Consider the following 24,870-nt stretch of genomic DNA (forward strand, 5'->3'; position numbering starts at 1 on the left):
CCCTCCTAAAACCAACCACTGAGCATTGCACTGTAAATGTGTATGCATTCCTTGCAGTGCAGTGCCAAGAAAGTCCAGCTATAAGTGTGTGAGTGTGTGAGAGCCTCCATAACAACCGTTTCCCCGCTGGCCGAGTCGCCTTGTGATGCTGAGTCAGACTGGGTTAGTGTCTGTGATCAGTGGGACATGAGTGACAGGCCAGGCTTATGTTTCCCATTGTAATGCTATTCTCAAAGATGTTGTTATATGTTGCTAACTATATATATATATAATAAGTCAAAAATTTATTTCTTTATTTTTAAATTAGTTTCAAAATGGTATGTAGATTTAGAAAATCAGTTAAAATTATGATAATCTGATTCTTCCAAAACAAATAAATAAATTATTGGTGCTAAAAAAAAGTACACGTAATGTATCATTACCCAGCATATCTCTTATATTATTCCTTTGGGTATTATGATTATTAATATTTGCTGTTAGCCATGACTAATCTATCAATTATGCATCTGTGTAATCAAACTTATTTCCAATTTCAATGTAGCTGTATTTTGTAACCAGTAAAAAAATAAATAGTCACATAACTAGTTTCCCCTCTCAGCTCACGGGTTTCGGGGGAAGGAGTCGAATGAAACTGCGCATGCGTAGAGAGGATTACATTCAAACGGAGATGAACGCTATTGATTACAAGGGTTTCTCCTGCTCCTAATAAACTTTTTTTTTTTTTTTTTTGCTACGCGTTTTACTAAAGTGAGTGAAAGAATTCAAATCATTTGGAAAGGAATCGAACGGAATCGGATTATATGACCCAAGAAGAAGATATCAGTGCAAAAAACAATCAGGTTTAATTTTTGCGATGGTTTGCGAGACACGTGATCGGCTTCATCCAATCACAGTGCGGCAACGACAGCCATGTCTTCTTTGTTCTGGATCTATCAACGCTACCGATTAATTACAAGTTTAAGTTTCTGTTTTTTTAGAAGATTAGATTTTTAATCGGTAAGGGATGCTCTCCTGTTCAATGTATCGTAAAAAGAAGACGGGTTTGAAAGAATTCCTGCTTTTAAAAAACGGGTTGAGCCCCGCGGCTAACGTTAGTTGTGTGGGATGTCACGTGACTCCCTGCCCCCACCGCGAGCCATTGAAGGGGAAGAAGAAGAAGTCGGACATGTTTGAGGGAAATGTGTTGAATAAAGAAACGTGGCTGAAGACGAGAAGAAACGCGGGATTTTTCCGACAATGAGGAATTCGACACATTTTGTTTTTCATTCTTATTTTCAATTCACTTAATCTGGATAGAGGTATATGTTAAGAGATTTAGATTTATTATTATAATTATTTTTAAAACATAGTTAATAATTAAATTTAAACGTTTTATTTAAATAATATACAGACAACCACGAACAATTTGACCAGTTCAGTGTTTTATTTTGTTTTTTCACAATCGATGACATTGTTGAAAAGCTGTAACCTTGGTAATGGGGGATGGGCGGAAGTATATTTAACAAAAAAAAAACGATTTGCTGAACTCTTTTTAATTTTAAAATAGTTTAAAAATACTTTTTTTTATACCATGTTAAAATACTTTAACGCGTTTAACATGGTTTCTATACAGATAATATTTTAATCCGTGTGTTTCAGGTGTCCTTTAAAAAAAGGAAATACGACTGATGTGAAAACATCTACAAGATTTGTTCGTATGGTTTTTATTATAACAAGCAGAAAAATTTCGTTAAATCAAACGCATTTTAGTCGTTGTAGATGATTTTGACTTATTAGTTTGAGCTCGATGTTTGCCTGAACACATAAGTCATTTTATTTCTAAATTCTTAATGTAATTCGAATATTTAAGACATTTCTGATCAACTTTAGTTTGTTTTGTAGATGTTTTGTCCTTGTAATCGTGTTTTAGCCAGTGTGTCGTCGTTTGAAGTTGCTGCGTCATTTAATGGAGGACACTCCTTGTAGGCCATGTTGGATCGACAGAGAAAAAGGGCTTTGCCTTTTTTGTTTGCTTGTTTTTTACATTGGTCTGACTTTGCTTCGTGTTATCTACATTGTTTAAAAGGCGAATTTTAACAAGATATTACATGCTCCTTTAGGCCTCGGGTTTGTTTTTTCTGTTTTATTTGAGTGGTGTAGTAACATCATGGTTGTGCCTTGGGATCTTTTATGTAATATTTTTGTTACTTTCAGGCAGTCGATGAGGAACTGGCTGTAAAGAACGTGTATGTGCCGCATTTGTCTGTTACACGTGACTCATGGGGCGAGCCAATGGCGTATTTCCAACATGACCCGGATGATCGCGCCTTAGTTTTGGGCAGCCAATCAGCGAAGTCTGTTGACATAACTCAAGACTCTTGAGAAACGCGGTGTTTCTGGAAATGTTAGCACATCTTTAAGTGTTTTTTAATTATTCGTGAAAATGTTTTACTGAATGTGGTTGTTATAACAAAAGCGGCGGCGTTGCTTAGATGAGTGTTTTTTATGCCAAATAATCTGGTTTAGAAATACAAATCGTGATGTGTGGGCGTGGTCTGTTTGATTGACAGATATCATGGCCAGTAGAATTCGCGTAGGCGTGTACGTATAGCGTTACATCAGCCAATGGCGTCGTCGATGGGTTTATAAAAACTCGGGCGGAGCCTCAACTTCGCCATTTCATTGTATCTCCGAGCTGGAGGATAAAGGAAGTCCGAAAAACAAGGCCGCGAAACTCGGATATTCGAACGAAACCGGTTTATAAACCGAACCCGGATCCATCCCGATGGAGACGGCCTTTAGCCCGCCCTTTGACAGGTACCGATTGGAGAAAATGACACTGCATTTGTTCTGTGAACGAAAATGTTGTTGGAATATTGTCGTAAATCGGCATCTTTCGGAATTATTTTATTTTAATCACTTGCGTCCTACGATAACATCAAGCGAAACGCTGGAGTATTAAGACCGCATTGACTTTCGCTCTTGGATGGCAGTGATGCTGGAGACGTTAGTTTTTACATCGTCAGTACGCGACTAGTATTCAAGTTTCCAAAGTCTGGTTTTTAACGAGCAACTGCCCGCGATCAGTGCGCATGCGCACTGTCGCTCCTGGAGCTATTTATTTACTGTTATTCTCTCGGTTTTCAAGCCGTCACATTTGAGCAATACAGATCTGTTTTTCACATCTAAGACTTGTTTGAATTGTGGCTGTTTTAACGGTTGGCTAATCTGGAATCTATTGATTCGTCATAGCGGTTGCCTAACGTTACGCTTTATTAGAAAATGTATGGTACGTTAGATTTGTTTTGGGTGATTTATTTAGACTGGAAAGTGTGTTGTGAATTTTAAACTCGCTGTTATGCATTGATCAGGTCTTCCACGAGTGTGAAAACGAGCATATCTGTAATATAATTATAAGTAACGTATAGATTTAGGTCATAAGGCGGCGACTTGGTTTACGGGAACTAATAAATAATGTGTTAGCGTTGGGTGTTTTATAAGTGGTTTATGCTTTTGTTATATTAATGTGGCTTGCTTTGTGGCCCTTATTTTGAAGAGCTTTAGTCATATTGAAACGCGTCTTGTGTTGCGCTTCCGTCTCTTACCACGTGGACCCTTTTTTTGTCAACATTTTACACGCGTGGAAGGCCGCAGTTCTATAAACGGTTTCTTTTGATGGTGAGAGCCACTGATTTGTGAAATCTAACGGCACAACACGGAATAATTTGTTTCGCTTTTGGTTGCTTAGTAACGCAAGTATTTAAATGAGCATGAATCCCTTCATCTGCCCCCCTCCCTACCAGTATGCAGAATAATTAGACCTTTTATTTCTTTTGTTTTTTCCCTTTCCAGACATTGTTTGTATACTAAAATTTTGCTTAACTGAAAATAAAAGTTTTAAACGTGAACTACTTGTGATTTTTGCATCATTTAGCACTGTTTAGATTTGCATATTTAATTCTTAAGTTGTTTAGAAAACATGTTTAATATGCTTAAGATTTTAAGTTAAAAAATGTATCTTGAAAGAATATGTGATGCATTTACAAGGGTCACAGTTTATTCCTCTGGAAGCAGCTTGTCTGCGTTGTTTTTCAGTTTGTTAATTGACACTCAGTCCTTACTGGGGCAGGCATGCAAACCTTCACTTACAGAAACTGGCCGGAAGGCATGAGATCAAGCTTCTGCAGAATGACCGAACACCCGCCTCAAGTGTTTTGTAGTCTCTAGTTCTGTACTGGAAGCTCCTGACACCAAGATTAATTTCTTGTGTGTAAACACACTTATTAATAAAGGTCATTCTGATTAAAACCATATTAAAATGACTATACAATTGTTGCATCATTGTGCTATCCAGGAATCCTAATATACACTGAGAATAAAACCCAAGAGGATGCACTTGTAATAAATAAGATGCTTCCAGCTTATTCTCTTGCAGTTAGCCTTCAGAAGGTAAGTCTTGGGGAGGAAATTAGATTCTTCATATAGTAGTCAGCTTATAAAATATGAAGTCTTCTGTTTGTAACTTAAAATTACTTTGGATAGTCAATTTTACATGAGCAATTTATAAAAGCATAAAACTCATATAAATTCCCTGCATTTTTTTAAATACGCTAGTTAATTCATTTTTTTTTTTTTTCAGATAATGCTTGTGTAAAGTTATGATCCATTTTTGCAACCGTGAAGTGTTTTAGGTACATAATATAAACATAAACAATACAGCAGGGAAATTAAACTGGGGGTAATGCTCCTTTTTCTGTTAAAAACTGAAAAAATAACATTTGTTATATTTACCATTTAATAATGCATTAAGATTAATCTTAAGTTAAATTAGTCCACTGGGCAGGAGTAATTCATTAGTGGTTTAAAATAATTATTTTGAGGCCTGTATTCTCATTGGCTAAATCCTATGATAAACAAACCTGACCTGATCTGGGTTATTAGGTCTGTTTCAGGCCCCGCCCCCAGTATCCAGTACGTATCAGTTTGGACTGTGTCCTAGTGTAACTCACCCATGTCTGGACGGATAAACTGCTGAAGGGGCAGTTGTGTCTTCATGCTCTGTTCACATAAGCGAAACAGACGATTAGTCATTGAGTCTGAGTCATGAGTCAAATGCTGACTTTTCGCGTTTCATCTCATATAGTCACTTAGCTGTTCATTGTTCTGTTTCTATTATGAGTTCTGATTGGTTTATGATCTGTATTTACTCTACATGACACGCCCTCACCTTCCTGTTCTCCACAGCTCTTTGGGCGGGGGTGACGGCATGCAGGGGGTCATCATGATGGAGCAGTCCATCTCCGCACCCGGCAAGCGCATCCGCAAGCCGTCGCTGCTGTACGAAGGGTTCGAAGGACCTGCTCTGCCCCAGGTGCCTCAATCTGGACCCCCTCAACCCCCTGTGCGGGACCCCATTCGACAGGGCCGTATGACCAACCAACTGCAGTTCCTCCAGAAGGCTTTACAGAAGACATTGTGGAGGCATCACTTCGCCTGGCCTTTCCATGAGCCGGTGGACGCTGCCAAGCTCAACCTGCCTGTAAGCCGAATCTTGTTCCAGAATTGACTTTTTTGAGGGAGCTGTTATAAGGCTCTGTTTAAATATGTAACAAAATGGCATGTTATAGCACAAATAATGGGTTTAAACTCGTGTGTTTTTCTGACTTAATGACTTCTATTTGTTATCTCATGCAGGATTATTACAAAATCATTAAACAGCCCATGGATATGGGGACTATCAAGAAAAGACTGGAAAACAATTATTACCGCAGTGCCAGCGAGTGCTTGCAGGATTTTAACACCATGTTTACCAACTGCTATATCTACAACAAGGTCAGTCGGTTCATTTATGTTCAGGTGAAAAGTTCTAGAAGCGCGTAGCTTTGTTTTTTCAGAGCTTGGATTAATTTTGTTTTTCAATCAAATTGCTCAGGTCTTCTACCCAGGCTATTATGGAGCAATTACTCGCATCAGTAGTATCATCTTCCATGTGATCTAAAATCCTCTGTTTATATCAGCCAACAGATGACATCGTCCTGATGGCTCAGTCTCTGGAGAAGGCTTTCCTGCAGAAGGTTGCACAGATGCCCCAAGAGGAAGAAGAGATTCCTGCACCTGTCCCGAGGGGCAAACAGGGCAAACCTAAAAAAGGCCACAAATCAAGTAAGAACGGGTTGAAAAACAGATTAACCTTAATAAACTGATAAAGAGAGCTGTTGGATTTTCGTGATCGTGGTTATGGTTTTTATAAATCTAAATATAACTATAGAACGATTTAACAAAAAAAATAAAAAACTAATGAAAAAAAATAAATGAATATATATTTGTGAAATACATGTGGCTGTTTTTCCTGCCTTCATGCTTCTGCATTATCCTCCCCAACCCCCTTTAGTCTCCGGTGGATTCACGACAGCTCATCAGGTCCCTGCTATATCTTCCGTGTCACAGTTGGCCTACTCCCCTCCAACTCCAGACACCCCAGACTCGATCCTCTCCACCCCACTGCAGACGCTTATAACTAAGACTTTGCCTCCTCCCACTTCACACAGCACCCCTGCGCTGATGGGCCTGCCCCCTACTCAACCGACTGCAAAGGTAAGACCACCTATTTCCTTATCGCATCTATTTATGCAAATCAGTTTTGATATGCAACACAACCTAGTTGGAATACCAACAGGTTTGCTTAAGTGTGCAGTTTAGCTTATTTTTCACCATTCTTTCAATAGAAAAAGGGTGTGAAGCGCAAGGCAGACACGACCACCCCCACCACCACAGGCATGCCGCTCACTATGGGTGTAGGTGGCATGGGTCTCGGCATGGGTGGTGGTGACTCCCCGCTCACGCTCTCCACTTTGGGTGTTGACCCCAATCAGAGCCTGTCCCTTGGCCTGGGCATGAGCCTTGGCGGAGGCCTGGTTGGAGACAAAGTACCGGCAAGACGAGGTGGCAGTGGCAGGCCCATCAAACCACCCCGAAAAGACTTGCCCGACTCCCAGAACCAACATCAGCCGGTGCGGCGCGGGAAGCTAAGCCAGCAGCTACGGTACTGCAGCACGATTCTCAAGGAGCTGCTGTCGAAGAAGCATGCGGCCTACGCCTGGCCCTTCTACAAACCAGTGGATGCTTCCTCACTGGGACTGCACGACTATCATGACATTATCAAGTATCCCATGGATCTAAGCACAATAAAGGTACGTGTAAAGAGATGTATCACGATATAAAACGCCACCATGTGCACGATCAGAGCTACATGATTTTCTCATGATATTGCAGAGGAAAATGGATCATCGAGAGTACAGGGATGCATTGCAGTTTGCTGCTGACATCAGGCTAATGTTCTCGAACTGTTACAAGTACAATCCCCCAGATCACGATGTGGTGGGCATGGCCCGAAAATTACAGGTATGGACACTTGCACTTAAGTTCTTTTTACTATTCATAAATTTTTGCAATTTCACATAAGCAAAAATAAAGAGCTTGACAAACCAAATGCACCGATATAGTTGTGGCAAATGGCACACATGCCCTTGTGAAAGAGCACAGACCGGCTTTATCATAATATCATTTGAGCAGAATATTGCATTGGTGTTTGCTGAACTCCAACTTATGTGTTGGTCAGTGTTTTCAGAGCATCAGCATGGTTGTTTTTTTATATGGCAGAGATAGCATGTGCATGGTTGATAGATTGGAAAGATTAAGTAAAACTGCCCTTCAAGGTAATTTAAACCCTTGAGATATAACAACCCCAAGCTTTTAAGTAAAAACATTGAAATGTTATCAATGTAAGATAACAGAAATGTGAAAAAAAAAATAATTCTGGATAAATATCCATATGATTATGCGTAGTTAATCGAGAGAACCAGAAATGATGATGATGATGATGATTGAAATCATGCAGACCTACTTGCACATTAAAAGCTTGTCCAAAATTGGATGTTAAAAAAATCGTATTCTATTTCAGGATGTCTTTGAGTTCCGCTTCGCCAAGATGCCAGACGAGCCTCTGGAGTCCCTCCCACCTGCGTCCCTAAGCGGCGGCCTGGGCGGTCACTCCTCCTCTTCCTCCTCCTCTTCCTCCTCGTCATCAGAGAGTGATGTGAGCAGCGAGAGTGAGAGCGAGAGCAGCCCGAGCTCCGACAGTGAGGAGGAGAGAGCGAATCGCCTGGCCCAGCTTCAGGAACAGGTGTGTACACAGGTAGTGACTGAACTTTACCAACAAAGTCCGCTAAAGCGCCACTGACAGATTTGGCGTAGTTGTACATTTACTGAGAGCTGCAGTGGCTGTGGGTTTAGAAAACACTCACTCACTCACTCGCTTGTCTGCAGTTGAGGGCGGTGCACGAGCAGCTGGCCGCGCTGTCCTCTACACCCATCATCAAGCCCAAGAAGAAGAAAGAAAAGAAAGACAAGAAGAAAAAGAAGAAGCCGGAAAAACACAAGCGGGCCAGGAGTATGATGGAGGACGATGTACTCATCCGGCCGCCCAAAACACCAAAACTCTCCAAGACACCAAAGAGCAGGAGCAACAGCAAAGCGGCGACATCCACTCAAGGCAAGAAGACCTCCAACAAGAAGAGCAGCAAGAGCAAGTATGTCTCAAATACTCATTTACTGCATGCCCAATTAATTTGACCCTGAAAATCACCAAACATAAACATATCTTATTTCTTTCCCTAGATCCTCAAAGAAATCTCAAGCCCCCTCCTTTAACGCTCCACACATGAGCCAGGGGGGTCTTACGCCACACTATGACTCTGAGGAAGAGGAGGAGACCAGCCCGATGAGCTACGACGAGAAGCGGCAGCTCAGTCTGGACATCAACAGGCTGCCGGGCGAGAAACTGGGCCGCGTCGTCCACATCATCCAATCACGAGAGCCCTCGCTGCGTGACACCAACCCCGAGGAGATCGAGATCGACTTCGAGACGCTCAAACCGTCCACACTGCGTGAGCTGGAGAACTACGTCATGATGTGTTTACGCAAGAAACCACGGAAACCTAGCGGTGAGAGCATTTAGATTCAAATGAGCTCAAACTAGGGCTGTCCATTAAAATTTATAAATTAATTATGCCTTTAATTAGCACATTAATTTTTGTGTTCATAAAATTATTTACTTATCACAATTTATATTTATTATTATATTGTGTGATTTTAATTATGGAAGAAATAATGTATTAATGTTAAAATCAGTTTGGTTGAATGAATGACTGACTTGCTGTGACCTGCTAGTGGGTTTAGTTTCATTTTGAGAGTATTAAAATTTTTTTTTTACATTTAATAAAATGTATATAATTTCAGTATTATTCTTTTTTTTTTTTTTTTTTTTTTTTTAAACATGAATATCTATTTATTAACATTATGTCATCTAAAGACAATAAAGACGTTTTTATGTTTAATGTTTTTTTAGGAGGCAGTTACATTTATTGTATTTTTTTTTTCAGCCAAAATGTGTTTGTGATTGTTTCCCACGGACTCGAACTCTGTGCGTGGCGGCACTTCCCTCGGGGGAAATATATACTATATATAAAACAGCAATGTGTGGCGGGTTGCCACAAATAAGTCAATGTATGGGAAACACTGTAGATTGATTAATTTATTATTTGACACGTTATTAATAGAAAATAAAAAAAAGTAATACTTTGATTATAGTAACAAGTAATACTAATTAAAAACGTTTTTATATTTATGCCATTGATTTGCTAAACCGATATGATATTCCCTGGAGAAAGGAAGGTTTTTTTCATGAGCAGCTGATGGGAATCTGATACTAGACGTTAACCCATCATGCATTGTGCAGCCCCACCTTTCCTGGTTTTATTCAGCACACTTTACAGGTAGACAAACAGGCTTTAACATTAAAGCCACTGGTGCAGGTAGAAACTCATGACATGGCATGCTGTAGAGAATCGAGTAGTTGAATGGGAAATTTGACTCCGTGTGCTGCTTGTGTTTTCCAGTGTCAGTCAAAGGCACTGCAGGGAAATCCCGTGAGGAACTGGCTCTGGAGAAGAAGAGAGAGCTGGAGAGACGACTGCAGGACGTCAGCGGCCAGCTCAACTCCGTCAAGAAACCACAGAAAGCCAAAGGTAGGGACCGAGGTGCATGGAGATGATCAGTGCTCATTCATAATCAGGGTAATGGAGATGAAATGATTTAACACACCCCTCTCTGTCTCTCAGTGGAGAAGCCCGCTGGGGTGGAGGCTCATGCCGCAGCGTCTCGTCTCAGTGCCAGCAGCTCCAGCTCAGACTCCTCTTCCTCTTCATCCTCCTCCTCCTCCTCTGACACCAGTGACTCAGACTCAGACTGAAACAACGGACATCAAATAAAACATGCACTCCATCCCAGAATAGAATAGAGTTTCTGTCTTAATAACAGTAACTGTTAGCAGAAAGATGTTTAAGGAAGAGCAGTGTTTCTCTTTAGATGTATAGAAGCAGGTCGGAGAGAATTCTGGGAAATGTTGGACGTAGAAGGAACTAATGGAAAAGCAGACCAGTTCATCGTTGTCTAGTTTGGGACTCATTTCTGTTAGTCTATCCTTCTTTACTTTGTGTATATACATGTACAAAGATATATAAATATCTATTTTTCTTTTATAAAGAAGAATTTTAAGCAATTCCCTGGTAGGGAAGAATACAGAAATATTACTTTTTTTTTTCTTTCTTTTGTGAATACCTTTTTTTAAATTTTTCTTCTTCGTTTGACCTTTTTAGTAATTTGTCTTAAAGGAAAAAAAAAAACAAGGCTTGGAGTAGAAACTGCTGTCACTTTGTTTGCATGAGTGAGTGTGTGATTGAATCCCGTGGTTTTCCCATTTACACACTTTGCACATACGTGGATGTGTTGCCGCTTGGTTGTGCATTTGAATAAAAACAAAAAACAAAGCTCCATCTATTTAAATGGCATCTGTATACCTAAAAAAAATAGGAGAACAGGGAAATACGTCACTCATGTCTGTCTGATGGGTGACTTGTTGGCGTCTTAAAACTTGAATCTGATCACCTCTCCATCCAGCCTGCTTTACTTCACGTGGTCATATGAATGGGTGCAAATCTCAGTTGTTTTATATACAAACATGCAGAATTTTGCTCTTTAAATTCAGCTGGGCTACATGATGTGTAATAGATATGGATGCATAAAATATTTTTATGTTGATGTGGTTTCGGTCATGATTTCTAGAGCGGAACAGAGTCTTAGATGCACTATGAGAGGTACACAGCTACTTGATAGCTGTTGATATGAATACTGTTTGTAAATCTTGTTTTTTGAGTTGTAGTCTAGTTTTCTTTTTGTTTTGGTGTGTTTATTATTCACCCAGAGAATTAATGCACAATTGGTGGTTTTAACAAAATGACCCTTGTATTCAGAAATGAAATGCTTGGAAATATAGTTTCAGTTTCGTAGCACATGAGAAAATAGCAACAACATAATTTCGACGTTTGTATTTTTCTCTTCCAAAATCTTGTACATATGTAACAGTTTCATGACCTCGCAGCTTGCATCTGTCAATATGACCTGGTTTCTGCTTCCTGCATTATTTTTTCTTTTTTACTTCAGCTCTTTTCTTTAGTCTTGTGGCTGGTTTTTTCCACAGCTCTTTATGTTTTTTAAGAAGACAACAGAAAAAAAAACAATAACAAAATGAAACCTCAAGCTATAAGCATCATCTCAACAGATGCTTCATGCAACCATTATTCTCATCTGAAAAATGTCATGTTAATAAAGAGGGTGAGATATCTTTAAAACAGAAACTTGTGGCTCTGTATTTCTTCAGGTTCATGTTATTTCATTATATGATTTTCAGGGAATATATATTGCATCTAGGGATACTATAGTTTGTTGAAACCATTACAAAATGTAACATTTTCATTTAGTTTCACTTGTACTGCATTCTTGACATCAATAATACAATAGACATTTAAATAAAATAATACAAATGACAAAATTACTAAAATGTAAGCAGAATTAAAAACAGGAAAATATAAAAATAAAAACTGACCTTGAGCTAATATATAAAATTATAATCAAATAGGAATTACATTTAATATTTTTATTTTATTTTTGATACTATACAGAATCTAACGTAGGCTTATATTAAAATATAAATTATAGTTTATTAATTTATACATTTTTACAAAGTAAAAATGCATTGCATGGATGAAAATACAGATGCATCTCAATAAATTAGAATGTCTTGGAAAAGTTCATTTATTTCAGTAATTCAACTCAAATTGTGAAACTCGTGTATTAAATTCAATGCACACAGAGTGAAGCAGAAGTCTTTGTTTCTTTTAATTGTAATGAGTTTGGCTCACATTTAACAAAAACCAAGCAATGGACTTCACCCTTCCTCCAGACTCTAGGACCTTGGTTTCCAAATGAAATACAAAACTTGCTCTCATCTGAAAAGAGGACTTTGGACCACTGGGCAACAGTCCAGTTCTTCTTCTCCTTAGCCCAGGTAAGACGCCTCTGATGTTGTCTGTGGTTCAGGAGTTGCTTAACAAGAGGAATATGACAACTGTAGCCAGATGTGTGGTGGCTCTTGATGCCTGACCCCAGCCTCAGTCAATTCCTCGTGAAGTTCACTCAAATTCTTGAATCGATTTTGCTTGACAATCCTCATAAGGCTGGGGTTCTCTGGGTTGGTTGTGCATCTTTTTCTTCCACACTTTTTCCTTCCACTCAACTTTCTGTTAACATGCTTGGATACAGCACTCTGTGAACAGGCAGCTTCTTTGGCAATGAATGTCTGTGGGTTAACCTCCTTGTGAAGGGTGTCAAAGATTGTCTTCTGGACAACTGTCAGATCAGCAGTCTTCCCCATGATTGTGTAGCCTAGCGAACCAAACTGAGACCATTTTGAAGGTTCGGGAAACCTTTGCAGATGTTTTGAGTTGATTAGCTGATTGGCATGTCACCATATTCCAATTTGTTGATATTGAGTGAGTGAATTGGTGGGTTTTTGTTAAATGTGAACCAAAATCATCACAATTAAAAGAACCAAAGACTTAGACTACATCAATCTGTGTGCACTGAATTTATTTAATACACAGTATTATCTTGAGCTACATCAGAAGGTGGCAGTATACTGAATATCCTTAGTAGTTTAATTACTCCTGTTAGCATTACATTCCCAGTTCCCATTCATCTCAACGGCAGCTGCTCTTAGTGGAGCTGTGTTGTTCTGAGGTAAGTTTAGTTACAGTTATATTTGGGTAAAATGAACATATAGATGGGTTTTTATTATTCAGGTTAGACGGTAGTTCACTAGATTTCAAATTGAGCTGATAATTGTTGTGCAATTTAGTTAATTCACACTGAATGCTCGCTCATTTTTATGTAAATGGTAGTAGTGTGGAAATTAATGCTTTCATTATTCAAACACTCTTTCTCCTCAAACAGCTCCAGCAGGAAACAACACAGAGATGAGGACACTCGGATTTGTCCTGGTGGGCTTTGTTTTTTTGTTTGTTGTGTCTCATATAAAAAGAGTGTTTAGTTTCATTTAAATTACTGTTATATGAAGACGGGACTGACTTGTAGGCCATTTTACTGTAAGCTATATGGTACATTCCTGTTGGATCTTTCCAAAAGCCTCAGTGCAGGTAAATTAAATGACAAAACGCTGGTTTCTGGAGACTTCTGGTCTCTTAAAACATCTTTACTGGCTTCTATGGCTTCCTGAAAAACCTTTTACATTCATAGAGCTTTTCCAGTCTGCAAAAGTTTCTATATAGTGGAAAAGGGTTCTTATTAAAATGTGGTTTAAAGTGGTTATTTTTATATTTTAAGGACTTTTAATTGAAAAGTAAAAAAAATATATATATTTTTTTAAGTCAGTAAATAAAACTTGCTTCTATTCTTTTGCTTTTTGTGTTGTAAGAAACTTATTGATTAGATACAGCAACTGCGGGAATGAACTTCACACATGTGATCCTTTTAGAAGAAATGCAGGGTTATTATTATTAAAAACATTTTTATTTAAATAAAGATGAAATTAAATCAACTATAAATATTTGATGAAAAACTTAAACTACTTAAACTACTTAAAGTAAATAGTAATATTTACAAAAACAAATAAAAATGACAAGCATGTAAAAAAAAGAAATGTCTAACAAACAAACAAACAAACAACAAAAAAAGCTATGAAATATTGATAAAAACTAAACCTGTATGTAAATACAGTCTGGAAAAAGTCTGGAAATTTAGACTCAACAAATATGATCTAGTGCATAACAAAATTACTGAAAATTAAGTTTCAATAAAAAATCAAATAAAAAAAGCTAATTTAAATATTACTGTAAACTATAGTGGTATATAATTACTATTGAAATAAAAATCAAAAAATTTGAAAAATAAAAACTACCTATTAATAATAATATTCATATAAACATTCAAACAAAATATCATAGTATTTGAATAATATTAAATTAAAGGCAATAACAAAATTACAAAAGAATAATAATAACTTGAATATTAAAATAAAACTGATAATACAAAAAATAAAAGTAATGAAAAAAAATCTGTAATGCTATAAAACAATATTAAAGTATCACTGGAACTGACAAGGCATTTTGTCTATGACCCAACCCAACAAATGTGGTTTGCCCACACTACAATTACTGAAAATACCAACATTAATAATTCTAAATAAATAAACTTAATTGAAGTATTAATACAAATAAAATGGTATATAAATAAATTCAAAATAGCACAAACTGAGAAGGCATTTTGAAGACCCAACAAATGTGGTCTGGTCCCATGTTTTCCTCTGCAAATACAGTCACGTCTTTTAAATGCTGTACTGCAGGATTGAGTTCATGAAGTGCATCGTGTTGGATTTCCTAGAAGTTTCCAGCTGGTAGAATCCACACACATGCACTTTGAGTCATGATGTCCAGGTGGTTTTCTTGCATTGTTGGTTTAGTGATTTGCATGCACTGTTGAAACAGGTATTTATGTCTGTCACTGGTTCACTGTTCTGTCACTTTCTTCTCTCTCGATACCACAATCACAAAATTAGCTGTGGGCTGCTCTTTTTTCCCCTATCGGCCTTCATTGTGGCTGCATTGTGGTACAAGAAAACATCACAGAGGTAAACCTCCACCACAAACTGATCCTAAAATAATTAAACAACTATGATAATGCAGGATAGCTCTAAAGAAAATATGTAAATGCTTTCTTGTCCTTCCCCAGGTTTTACATCTCTTCCCCTCCATTGAAAGCTGAATTGATTTTATGATGATAAGGGTTGAATCATTGAATTTCAAGTTTTTTTTGCATGTGTGTCTATGTAAATCTTTTTTTTTTTTCAGTTGTTGTATATTATTGCACATTTGAATAAAGATTTAAAGCCTTAACTTACCTATGCATGCATGTCTCGGGCTCATTTACATATCATATATCATGCTTAAAACCAAACATTGGGAAAGACAGAAAAAAATATGCAAAATGCATGCCTCAAAATTGCAAAAAAAAAAAAAAAAAAAAAAAAATCAGAGGTTTATGAAATGCTGTCTGTGGGGAGCGTGCATGTGTTTACAGATTCACTGATGTTTTATTTTAATTCTACTTGTGTTAAATGATGTCAGTAGAGATGGAAAGCTGCAGTAAAAAGCCTCGGCCTGTGTTTACTCTAAGAGCCCTGCGGGACCGTGGTTAATTCTTCTCTTTATTTCCCAGATGCCCCAGCGCTGGTTTGGGTTTCAGAGCACAGGTGCAGTGCAGAGCTCATTCACAGTCGGAGATAAGACATTACGTGCATTATCCATCACTCCTCACTTCAAGAGCTCGTTGTGTTAAAGCTCTTCACTGTTCCTTCAAGAACTTCATTAGAACTATATCTGATGTATGTTTTTTTTTTATAAAGAGTTTTATAAAGAAAGGAAGCAAATTATGTAGAAAAGATTGCATAGAAATTATTTAACAAATTAAATATTCATTCATTTATTAGTTAATTTTTTACATCATAGTATGTATGTGTGTTTATATGTGTGTGTATCTGTGTGTGTGTGTGTGTGTGTGTGTGTGTGTGTGTGTGTAATTGTTATCATTTGTTATTAAAAGCGTATATAAAAATTTTAATATCTAACTTTATTTCAAATAAATTTAAGAGACATTGAAGGTCCCTTAAAAGTTTACTTAAGTCAATAAGTAGGCAGTTGATGATCATTGTTCTACATAAAAAAATTATTGAAAAAATACAAATTCTGTTGTATTCTTTTCACAAATGCGGCTTGTATTTTGTACATTAGCGCTTTTTTGTTCACTTCTGCTCCCTTGTGTTCAGTTATGGTATTGCCGATCAGTTGTAAATTACTCCAGTGCTGTTTTAGCTTCTCGGAGTAATGTCATGTTTTTGTGTGTGTGTGTGTGTGTGTGTGTGTGTGTGTGTGTGTGTGTGTGTATATATATATATATATACACAAGATATACACAAGTTTTTTTAATATATTATTTACATTTTTGTCAAACGTTCCAATAATAGAAGTGCTGTAGCATAATTCGTCATCGGCAGCTAATTTACTGATAATTAATAATATTGTCGATAATAAATAATATAATATAATATATATATAATAATTATATTGCGCTTGTTTTTGGAGTTGGCAATGATCGCAGGCTTTATACTGCAGCTTGTTCAGTTGAAGTAAAACGAGTCAATTCTGTCATTTTAACAAACTAATTTTTGTTCATTGCATTCAATAATCCTAAACTGGTCAATTTTATAAATTTTTCACATTTATTTTGGTATTATAGCGCAAAAAAACATTTCGAATGCTTGTGTATTATGTGCAAGACAGTGTATTTCCATTTTTAATTCAGTTTCCCTGATTCAACTCACTCAGGGTCGAGACGACAGAATTAAATTATTTAAGTCTTAAAATGACTTTTAAACCATGTATATTAGCTTCCAGGTCTTTTATACTCGGGCGTCCAGATGGGCATGTTTTCCAACAGCAGCTGCGTCAACATTCAGTTTAACTTAAAGAAGGTTATAAAGTTTACATACATTTTCGCATATTAATTTTATTTTTCATAAAATAATAAATTTTCATAAATTTTCCTTTAAAAAAACACTAACCGTGCTTTATCCCATTCATGACTGTGAAGGTCAGAAGGTTGTGACCGTACTTCACTATGGGAGTAATATGAATGGTCTTTCAGCGCCCTCCAGCGGACATCACTAGTTACTACAACACACCTTGACCCATCATGGCGGCGTCCTCTCGACTCATATCCAGACTGACTTTAGTCACGGGTGAGATTCAAAAACGTTTCGTTTGTGTTAATGGCCATTCATGTTTTAATGAATTTGAAGTAATTATAATATTTTATAGAAGGAAACTTTTTTGAGGCAAGTCTAAAAACTACAGTTCACGTTCAGTGCTTAGTCATCATGTGGAGTGAACGCAAGCTAAACACTCTTATTGTTTTCAAAGTTAATACTGTATATCAAACAGCATGCATAGAATGTTTTACGCTTGTTTAAGGAATTAGATGAAATGTTGCATTGCAACATATTTGGAGCATGTGTTATTTTATTTATTTATTTATTTATTTTTAAGGTGCAGACATTTTTGTGAATGTCAGAGATGAATGATCACTGATCAGATGGTCAGATAACACTATTTTCCTGTGTTTCAGGAGGCGGCAGTGGCATCGGCAGGGCTGTGTGTCAGAGATTCGCCTCTGAAGGAGCTTCTGTAATAGTGGCTGACCGCAATGAAGAATCAGCCAATCAGACACTGGAGCTGCTGTCACGTGACCACAGAGGTCAGGGGCACATGGCTCTGGGGGTGGACGTGTCATCAAAGGACAGTGTGGAGACACTAGTGACAAGTATACAGGTGTGACAGACGTGTGTCTGTGCCGTTCCTGGGCTCTTCTGGAGCTCTGAGGGGTCAATGATTAAACAGGAAGTTCATGTGTTCATATCCTGTTGTCTTGCAGCGCCGCTTCTTCCAGCCGCCGTCTGTGTGTGTGAATGCAGCCGGGATCACTCAAGATGAATTCCTGCTCAAGATGGAAGAAGATGACTTTGACAAAGTCATTGGAGTCAATCTGAAGGTACGAGGGTTTGGTTCTGAACATGTCATCACATACAGACTCGTCGTCTGATCAGTGTGTAGTACTTTGTACTATTATATCATGTCTGAGAGCAGAAGGTCATGAGGGAAAACACTTTTACAGTCCTTTGCCAAAAGTAATCAAATCTTGTCTTGACCTGCAGAAAATAATCAGTGAATCAGTTCAAAAGTCACTCATTTTGTCAGTGCACGTTTGTATATATTGTACTGTATTTTCCGGACTATAAGTCTGACTTTTTTTCATAGTTTAGCTGGTCCTGCCACTTATAGTCAGGTGTGACTTATTTATCAAAATTAATTTGACATGAACCAAGAGAAATTAACCAAGAGAAAACATTACCGTCTCCAGCCGCGGGATGGCGCTCTATGCTGCTCAGTTCTCCTGTAGTCTACACTGAAGACACAGAGCGCCCTCTCATGGCTGGAGACGGTAATCTTTTCTCTTGGTTCTAAATGAATGCGACTCATAGTCCAGTGCGACTTATATGTGTTTTTTTTTCTCGTCATGACGTATTTTTGGACTGATGCGACTTATACTCAGGTGCGACTTATAGTCAGAGAAATACGGTATTAAAATACAATATTGTTCAAATAGTTTGTAAATTATTATTATTATTTTTTTTTTAAAGAAGTCTCTTCTTCTCACAAATGCTGCATAACTGCAAAAACAAAAAACAAAAAAAAAAACGTTAATATAGTGAAATATTATTAGAATTTAAAATAATAGTTTTCTATTTGAATTTTAAAATGTATTTTATTTCTGTGATGCGCAGCTGAATTTTCAGCACCATAACCACAGTCTTCAGTGCTACACGATCCTTCCCAAATCATTCTAAAGTGCTGATTTCTGATTATTATAAGTGTTGTAAACGGCTGTGCTGATTCAAATTTTTTGTGGAATCTGAGATAAATCCTTTTTATGATTATTTAAAGTATAGAAAGTTCAAAATAACAGCATTTGGTGAAAACAGAAATCTTTTTGTAACATAAATGTCTTGCTGTCATTTTCAATCAATTTAATGCATCCTTGCTGAATAAAAGTATTCAATTCTTTAAAAAAAAAAAAAACACCACAAACTTTTGAGCGGTGGTGTGTTGTGTATATATAAGTTGTTCTATTTTCCTTAGTGTTAAGGAAATGTGTGTATGTATTCTGGACATTGTGCAGGTCTGTGTCTGATCTTCTGTACTGCTGATGTTTTCAGGGTACGTTTCTGGTGACTCAGGCCGTCTCGAAGGCTTTAGTCTCTGCAGGCGCTGTGAAGGGCTCCATCATCACTGTGGGCAGCATAGTGGGCAAGGTCACACGTTTACAGCAATCTCAATTAGTACTACACAGATAATATAGTGGATATTTAACAAAGCCATTAACATTCTCGGACCTGTGCTTCCATATGGTTTCTGTTTCTCTGGCTGTAGGTTGGGAACATGGGGCAGGTGAATTACTCGGCTTCTAAAGCAGGAGTGGAGGGCCTGACTCGAACCGCTGCCAAAGAGCTGAGCAAGTGTGTGTGCATTTTACATATATATAGACAGACCGGCAGATATTTTTCCCATTTTAGGGTTTGTGGTGCTGCTTATGTCTTAGTTATGGAGCCTGTCTCTTTATGTTCTATATTTTAAAAATTACATTTAAAAATGTCCTTTTGTTGCTTTTAGGTTTGGTATTCGCTGCAACTGTGTCCTGCCAGGGTTCATCACTACACCCATGACAGATAAAGTACCAGAGAAAGTCATCGATAAAGTAAGGATGAATGTTTCTGGCTTCAGATGAATAAAAAGAGCTGATTATTTGTGCACAAGTCATTTCGTCTCAGTAAGTTCTTAGAAAGTTTTCTTAGGTGCAAAAGGATCTTAATATTTGATAACTTGATTAGTTAAACTTACATTGTCAGACAGCTTACCTTCTGTACCTGAGCAGTATTTTTGGTATTTTGTGCAGCTCACATCCATTATTCCTATGGGAAGGATGGGAGAACCTGCTGGTACATCATTTGTCATTGTACAAAGACATTTTCTTAAATATTGTAACCATCCAAACCAGTTATTAAAACACTGTTTTGTGTGATATTGTTTTGTGCAGAAGTAGCTGATGCATGTGCCTTTCTGGCTTCTGATGACAGTCGATATATTACTGGAATCAGCATTGAAGTAGCTGGTAAGAATCTTCAGAAAAACTGCAGAAAACCTGTGATTTCATTCTCAATTTGTTCTAAACTGACATGGATTTTTCTCTTCAATCATGACAGGTGGACTCTTCATCGGCTGAAAACTGTTAAATAACACTTAACTTGATCACCAGCTCCGTGCCTTCATCGTTGTAACATTTTCCTTGTATAAATTACACGTAATTGTTGTAAATTATTGTATACAGTGTAAAAAATTAAAATGAAAAATCTATATTTATACAATTAAAGTGTGAATATTTTTTATACCGAACCCACTTTTAAAAAACAATTAAGTTGACACAGGAGGAAATGTGTTGATGTGTGGTTTAATGGGAACTTTAGGACCAAAACAACATGAAGGAATTAAAACAGTCGACGTTTCAAAACCCAGACACAAAGTTCATTATTTAGATAAAGGGTTTGAAGGAAAGTGGCCAGGTTATAGATCGTGGTTTCACCGTGACACACGCTGTTCAGGTGTTTAAAGTGAAGATGCAGATCAAATATTAGCAAAAGCAGCATGTGACCGTGATAACAGGGAACAAAAGAACAACGAAGGAGTCCAACAGCTCTTTAAATAGATTATATATTACACAAACAGATTTCAAAGTACTTACATAAAACAAGTTTTAGCACCAAGTTTTATAAAGACAGATGTTTGTCTTTGACAGAAACAGTCTGAGCAGTATTGTCCTTGTGAGAAAACCACACAAACAACTTTTAATTCACAAATACGTTTTTATAGGTTTTCATTCCCTTCGCCATAAAAAAACAAAAAATATACATAAAAAAACAAACCACCATCATTTTTCTTCCCTCTCCTTCCTCTTCTGGTCCCTTCTCCACTGCTGTTTGTGAGACCCTTCTAAACCTCCAGCTGCAATGGAAGTGCACTCAAACAATGCAACATGATCTAATATCACCAGTAAGTGTATATATCTATCATACAGAGAAGGCAGATTTGCTTTCTGGGGTTTCATTTACATATTTAATAGATTGATGAAAAACTACAGATGGATTCCACATTATTTGTACTGCAAGTGTTGGTCATTTTCTTGTGAGCACCTGTTTCACAAAATAAATACAATAAAATATTTCTGTACAAATGGGTCTTATGCACAATTCCAGCCTGATAGCTGTCCGCATGAAAGGTCAAAGGTCACAAGGTTTGTCAATAGTCTCAAAATAGCAAAAGTGTTGAAAGTGTGCATATTATCAGAAATGTTTTTTTTAGGACCTCTGTAATGAATCAATAACCAGCTTATATACTTGCACTAAAAATACTGAACTGGTAAAGCATGTTCATGCCATGTCTAAAAGAAAAAGGGTATGTTGTCATTCTATAATAAATCCACAACATTATCAAATTCAACACACGTTTGCACTGTAAATGGCTTTTGATTGCATGTGTCGATGCTTGATAAGTTGACAGTTGTTGGTGTGATTTGAAATCATTCTGATGGAATCTTGGTGCTCCGCTTCTGTTCCTCAGTTTAAATGTTGCACCTGCAGATTATTCTATTCTATCAAGTGAGGAGGGATGGAGGTAGGAAGAGTGGAGCGTCTCAGAAGAGGAACAGTGGGGAGGGGAGCTGAAGGAGAGAGAGGGGGACCCAGACGGGAGGGTCTTCCGCTTCAGGCCAGCAGTATCTGCTCCAACACAGAATATCTTCTCTTCGCTTCTCTCCTGCGAGAACCGCTCTCCTCCTCCATTGCTGGGAGTGTTTTTCCCTGGGTGTGTACTTTGTGTGCAACTTTGATTCACAAAAATGTGTTTGTTTGTGTGTGTGTGTGTGTCCCACTGTTTACACGTAATTTCAAATGTCTTTTTTAGTGTTGGCACATCTCTATGTGGTGGTATTTATGTCTAGATTTTAAGTGCATGATTAATGAGTGTGTTTGTGTGTGTGTGAGTGTTTGTATTGGTGATTGTATTCTCCTTGACCTCAGCATGTGTGTGTTTATCCCAGGAAACAGACAGGTCCCACTTCAAAACCAAATTTCTGATTGTCCTCCCCAAAGTCTGAGATCCTGATGTCCAGCAGAGGGAGCTGTTCCACCTGAGGTGTGTTCACCTCCAGCACTGTCCTGTCCAAGCCTTTACGATACTACACAGGGGGAAAGGGGAAAAACAATATTTAGCAAAAGAATACCTTAACCATTGTACAATGCTAAAAGTGTGGGTATGATTGTTTATTGTATGCATAAAATTCACACCAAAAAAAAAAAATCACACTATTTAATAAAACAACAACAACTATTTAAGAAAAAAAAAATAATAATAATAATATTATTAAATATCCAATTTAGATTTTTTTAAAACCAAAATATATATATATATTATTTATTTTTTGTTTCTGTATGTGTGTTTGTTTTCGTGGAACTGTTCGTGAATTCACACATATGAAAATATATGCCTTCAACTATACTAAAATTCTTCATCCATAACAAAATTAATGTTTTACATTTTACAATGCATCGTAATAATTAATGAAATATGCAGATTCCACAAGATTGCAGGCATGTCAATGACCCTAAAACATTTTAAGTATTTCTGACAACTCATAAATGTGTTTGGATTAAACTGATTTAAGGGTTAAAATAATCAAAAAGAAACAAAACATATATGTACACACACCAGACCAACTACCCATCAAGCTCAAACATTTGTAATAATATTGCATTTTGGGTTAAAATGTTCTAAAAAAAAAACCTACCGCACAAAAAAAGGACATTTAATATTAATTGAACAAAAAACGTCTCAAAATCTTTTCATTACTTTAAATGCTTATATAGTGCAATCGCTAACTTTTAAACATACTTCCATCTGTGATCTATTTCTTCGTTTCTGTTCACTTACAGAGCAGCCGTCGGTGAGGGCTTTGATGTAAGGGGTGGTCTCGTAGCTGAGCTCTTCATCGTTGGCCCCCTGGAAGTGTAGTGCCCTCTGGTACCCGCTGCCGCTCGTCAGGTCCGTCCAGGCCACCGATCGCTGGCAGTGGTAGGTCAGGTTTTGATGGGCCTGAACGCTGAGCAAGCGCAAGAAGCCCAGCTGGACAACACCCACGGGCTCTCCACTCAAGTCAACATATGACAACTACAACACAACAGAAAACAGTAAAATAATGAACTCGACAGTGAGAGTGAGAACACAAGCAGAAGTCATTGCAGTTTAAACACTCTTGAAAGGGATAGTTCACTCAAAAATTAAAACCCTCAAGCTGTTCTTTCTTCTACAGAACACTAAAGAAGATTTTTTGAAGAATTTGGGAAACCATTCCCAGACTTCCATTTAATAAAAAAAGAATACAATGGAGGTCAAAGGGGTCCAGAAACTCTTTGGATACACACATTCTTCAAAGTATCTTCTTTTATGTAAATGATGACAGAATTTGCATTTTTGGGTGAACTATCCCTTTAATAATAAGCTTTTGGTTCATTTATGCATTTTACTCTGTTAAATGATCCTGAAGTGATAAACTCACCTTGCTTCCCTTTGCAAACTGACTAAACCAGGACCCAGGCTTCTCCTTCGGCCAAGTATTCATCTTCACCTATGGCAGAATTTAGGATTGGTAAATTCAGACGAGTCTTCAGAAGTCTAAGGATGATGTCACAGTAAAAATAGAAACATATAAAAATGAATGACCGCTTACATTCTCTACTGCTTTGCTGGGATACAAGCACGTCTCTCCACCAGCAGTGAAGTTACAGTAAACCTTGAATGAGTCCCGGGCGCAGCCTTGATTCGGATCAATCCAGTACTCGCCTGAAGAAAAGAAGAAGAATGATTCGAATGTGACATGGCTCACCGCTGGTTCCAGAATCATGAGGATCGTACCGTCTCTCAGATCTGGCTGGCTGAGGTGGAGGTCCTGGCAGGTGCGGGCAGGGCTCTCCTGTGTCCCCAGCGGGAAGCGCATGCTCTCGATCTCCTGGCGCAGTGTATTGAGCGTGCCGAAGATCTCCTCCATACCTTCATGGGCGCTCAGGAACTCTGCGCCCGTGCCATCGGCAGCCTCAGTCTCAGAGAGCATCTGACTGGCATCGATGGAGCGCTTGGACTTCTTCGGGAACTGAATAGGCAGCGGCTGGATGACTTCACCAGCTGGTCCCTAAAGAGAAAACCAAATTTAGCTGCACTCTCAAGATGTGCTGGTCTCCTTTAACATGTCTTGAATAAGGTTCAATGATGATTGCACAACATCTTGTGTTCTGTATTGCAGATAACAGATATGACTCACAGGTGGTCCTGGTGGTCCTTGTACACCCTTTTCTCCTTTAGGACCAGATCCACCCTGCACAAAAGAGAAAGACATACAAAATTAGTGGCATTTTAGTGTAAAGTATAAGAAATGTGACATAATGCTTTACCTCACAAGATATGGCTCATAATTTACTTCTCATAATACATTTGATCTTGAAGTAGAATATTTAAGGAAGGGTTACTCACAGTGGCACCTTTAGCTCCTTTGAAACCCCTCGGACCCTGTGAGGAACATCACATCCATTCAGCTTTGATCGAGGTGATTTATTTTGTTGCTGCAGAGCTCAAGTTTAGTAGTCATAGTTTCAAGATTTTTTTAAGGTTTAACAAAGCATTAACCATGAAGAATCAGTGCAGCCAA

General features: G+C 37.8%; 3 protein-coding genes across 11 annotated transcripts in view; 2 read left to right on the forward strand and 1 right to left on the reverse strand.

The window, feature by feature from the left end:
• Positions 1-759: 759 nt before the first annotated feature.
• Positions 760-11,732, forward strand: brd2a (bromodomain containing 2a). Of its 3 annotated transcripts, none has more exons than XM_026232564.1 (12): positions 760-1,298; positions 5,224-5,518; positions 5,674-5,811; positions 5,997-6,141; positions 6,371-6,573; positions 6,705-7,169; positions 7,252-7,380; positions 7,940-8,173; positions 8,305-8,567; positions 8,656-8,981; positions 9,936-10,064; positions 10,158-11,732. In XM_026232564.1, exons 2-12 carry the CDS (start codon positions 5,246-5,248, stop codon positions 10,286-10,288), a joined length of 2,436 nt encoding a protein of 811 aa, XP_026088349.1. In that variant the 5' UTR covers positions 760-1,298; positions 5,224-5,245; the 3' UTR covers positions 10,289-11,732. The 3 variants fall into 3 exon arrangements, with proteins under 3 accessions (XP_026088349.1, XP_026088347.1, XP_026088348.1); XM_026232562.1 differs by lacking the exon at positions 760-1,298 and adding an exon at positions 1,322-2,796; XM_026232563.1 differs by lacking the exon at positions 760-1,298 and adding an exon at positions 2,765-2,796 and having other exon boundaries at positions 7,940-8,161.
• Positions 11,733-17,159: 5,427 nt separating this feature from the next.
• On the forward strand, positions 17,160-20,449 carry hsd17b8 (hydroxysteroid (17-beta) dehydrogenase 8). Its single transcript, XM_026232573.1, has 9 exons — positions 17,160-17,245; positions 17,632-17,834; positions 17,938-18,054; positions 19,280-19,375; positions 19,494-19,579; positions 19,734-19,818; positions 20,017-20,059; positions 20,158-20,232; positions 20,324-20,449. The coding sequence occupies exons 1-9, from the start codon at positions 17,200-17,202 to the stop codon at positions 20,341-20,343; spliced, it is 771 nt and encodes a 256-aa protein (XP_026088358.1). The 5' UTR covers positions 17,160-17,199; the 3' UTR covers positions 20,344-20,449.
• Positions 20,450-20,552: 103 nt separating this feature from the next.
• col11a2 (collagen, type XI, alpha 2) overlaps positions 20,553-24,870 on the reverse strand; it is a 35,705-nt gene continuing 31,387 nt past the window's right edge. For 6 of the 7 annotated variants that reach the window (XM_026232565.1, XM_026232569.1, XM_026232568.1 and 3 more), the window contains 7 exons: positions 24,696-24,731; positions 24,487-24,540; positions 24,084-24,357; positions 23,899-24,011; positions 23,728-23,796; positions 23,103-23,339; positions 22,204-22,350 (listed from right to left, as the gene is read on the reverse strand). In XM_026232565.1, coding sequence (XP_026088350.1) covers positions 22,204-22,350; positions 23,103-23,339; positions 23,728-23,796; positions 23,899-24,011; positions 24,084-24,357; positions 24,487-24,540; positions 24,696-24,731 — 930 coding nt within the window. Of the gene's footprint in view, positions 22,351-23,102; positions 23,340-23,727; positions 23,797-23,898; positions 24,012-24,083; positions 24,358-24,486; positions 24,541-24,695; positions 24,732-24,870 lie in introns of all 7 variants that reach the window. The other variant, XM_026232567.1, reaches the window with a different exon arrangement.

This window comes from Carassius auratus, chromosome 44 (assembly GCF_003368295.1).
Source record: "Carassius auratus strain Wakin chromosome 44, ASM336829v1, whole genome shotgun sequence".
Taxonomy (NCBI): domain Eukaryota; kingdom Metazoa; phylum Chordata; class Actinopteri; order Cypriniformes; family Cyprinidae; genus Carassius; species Carassius auratus.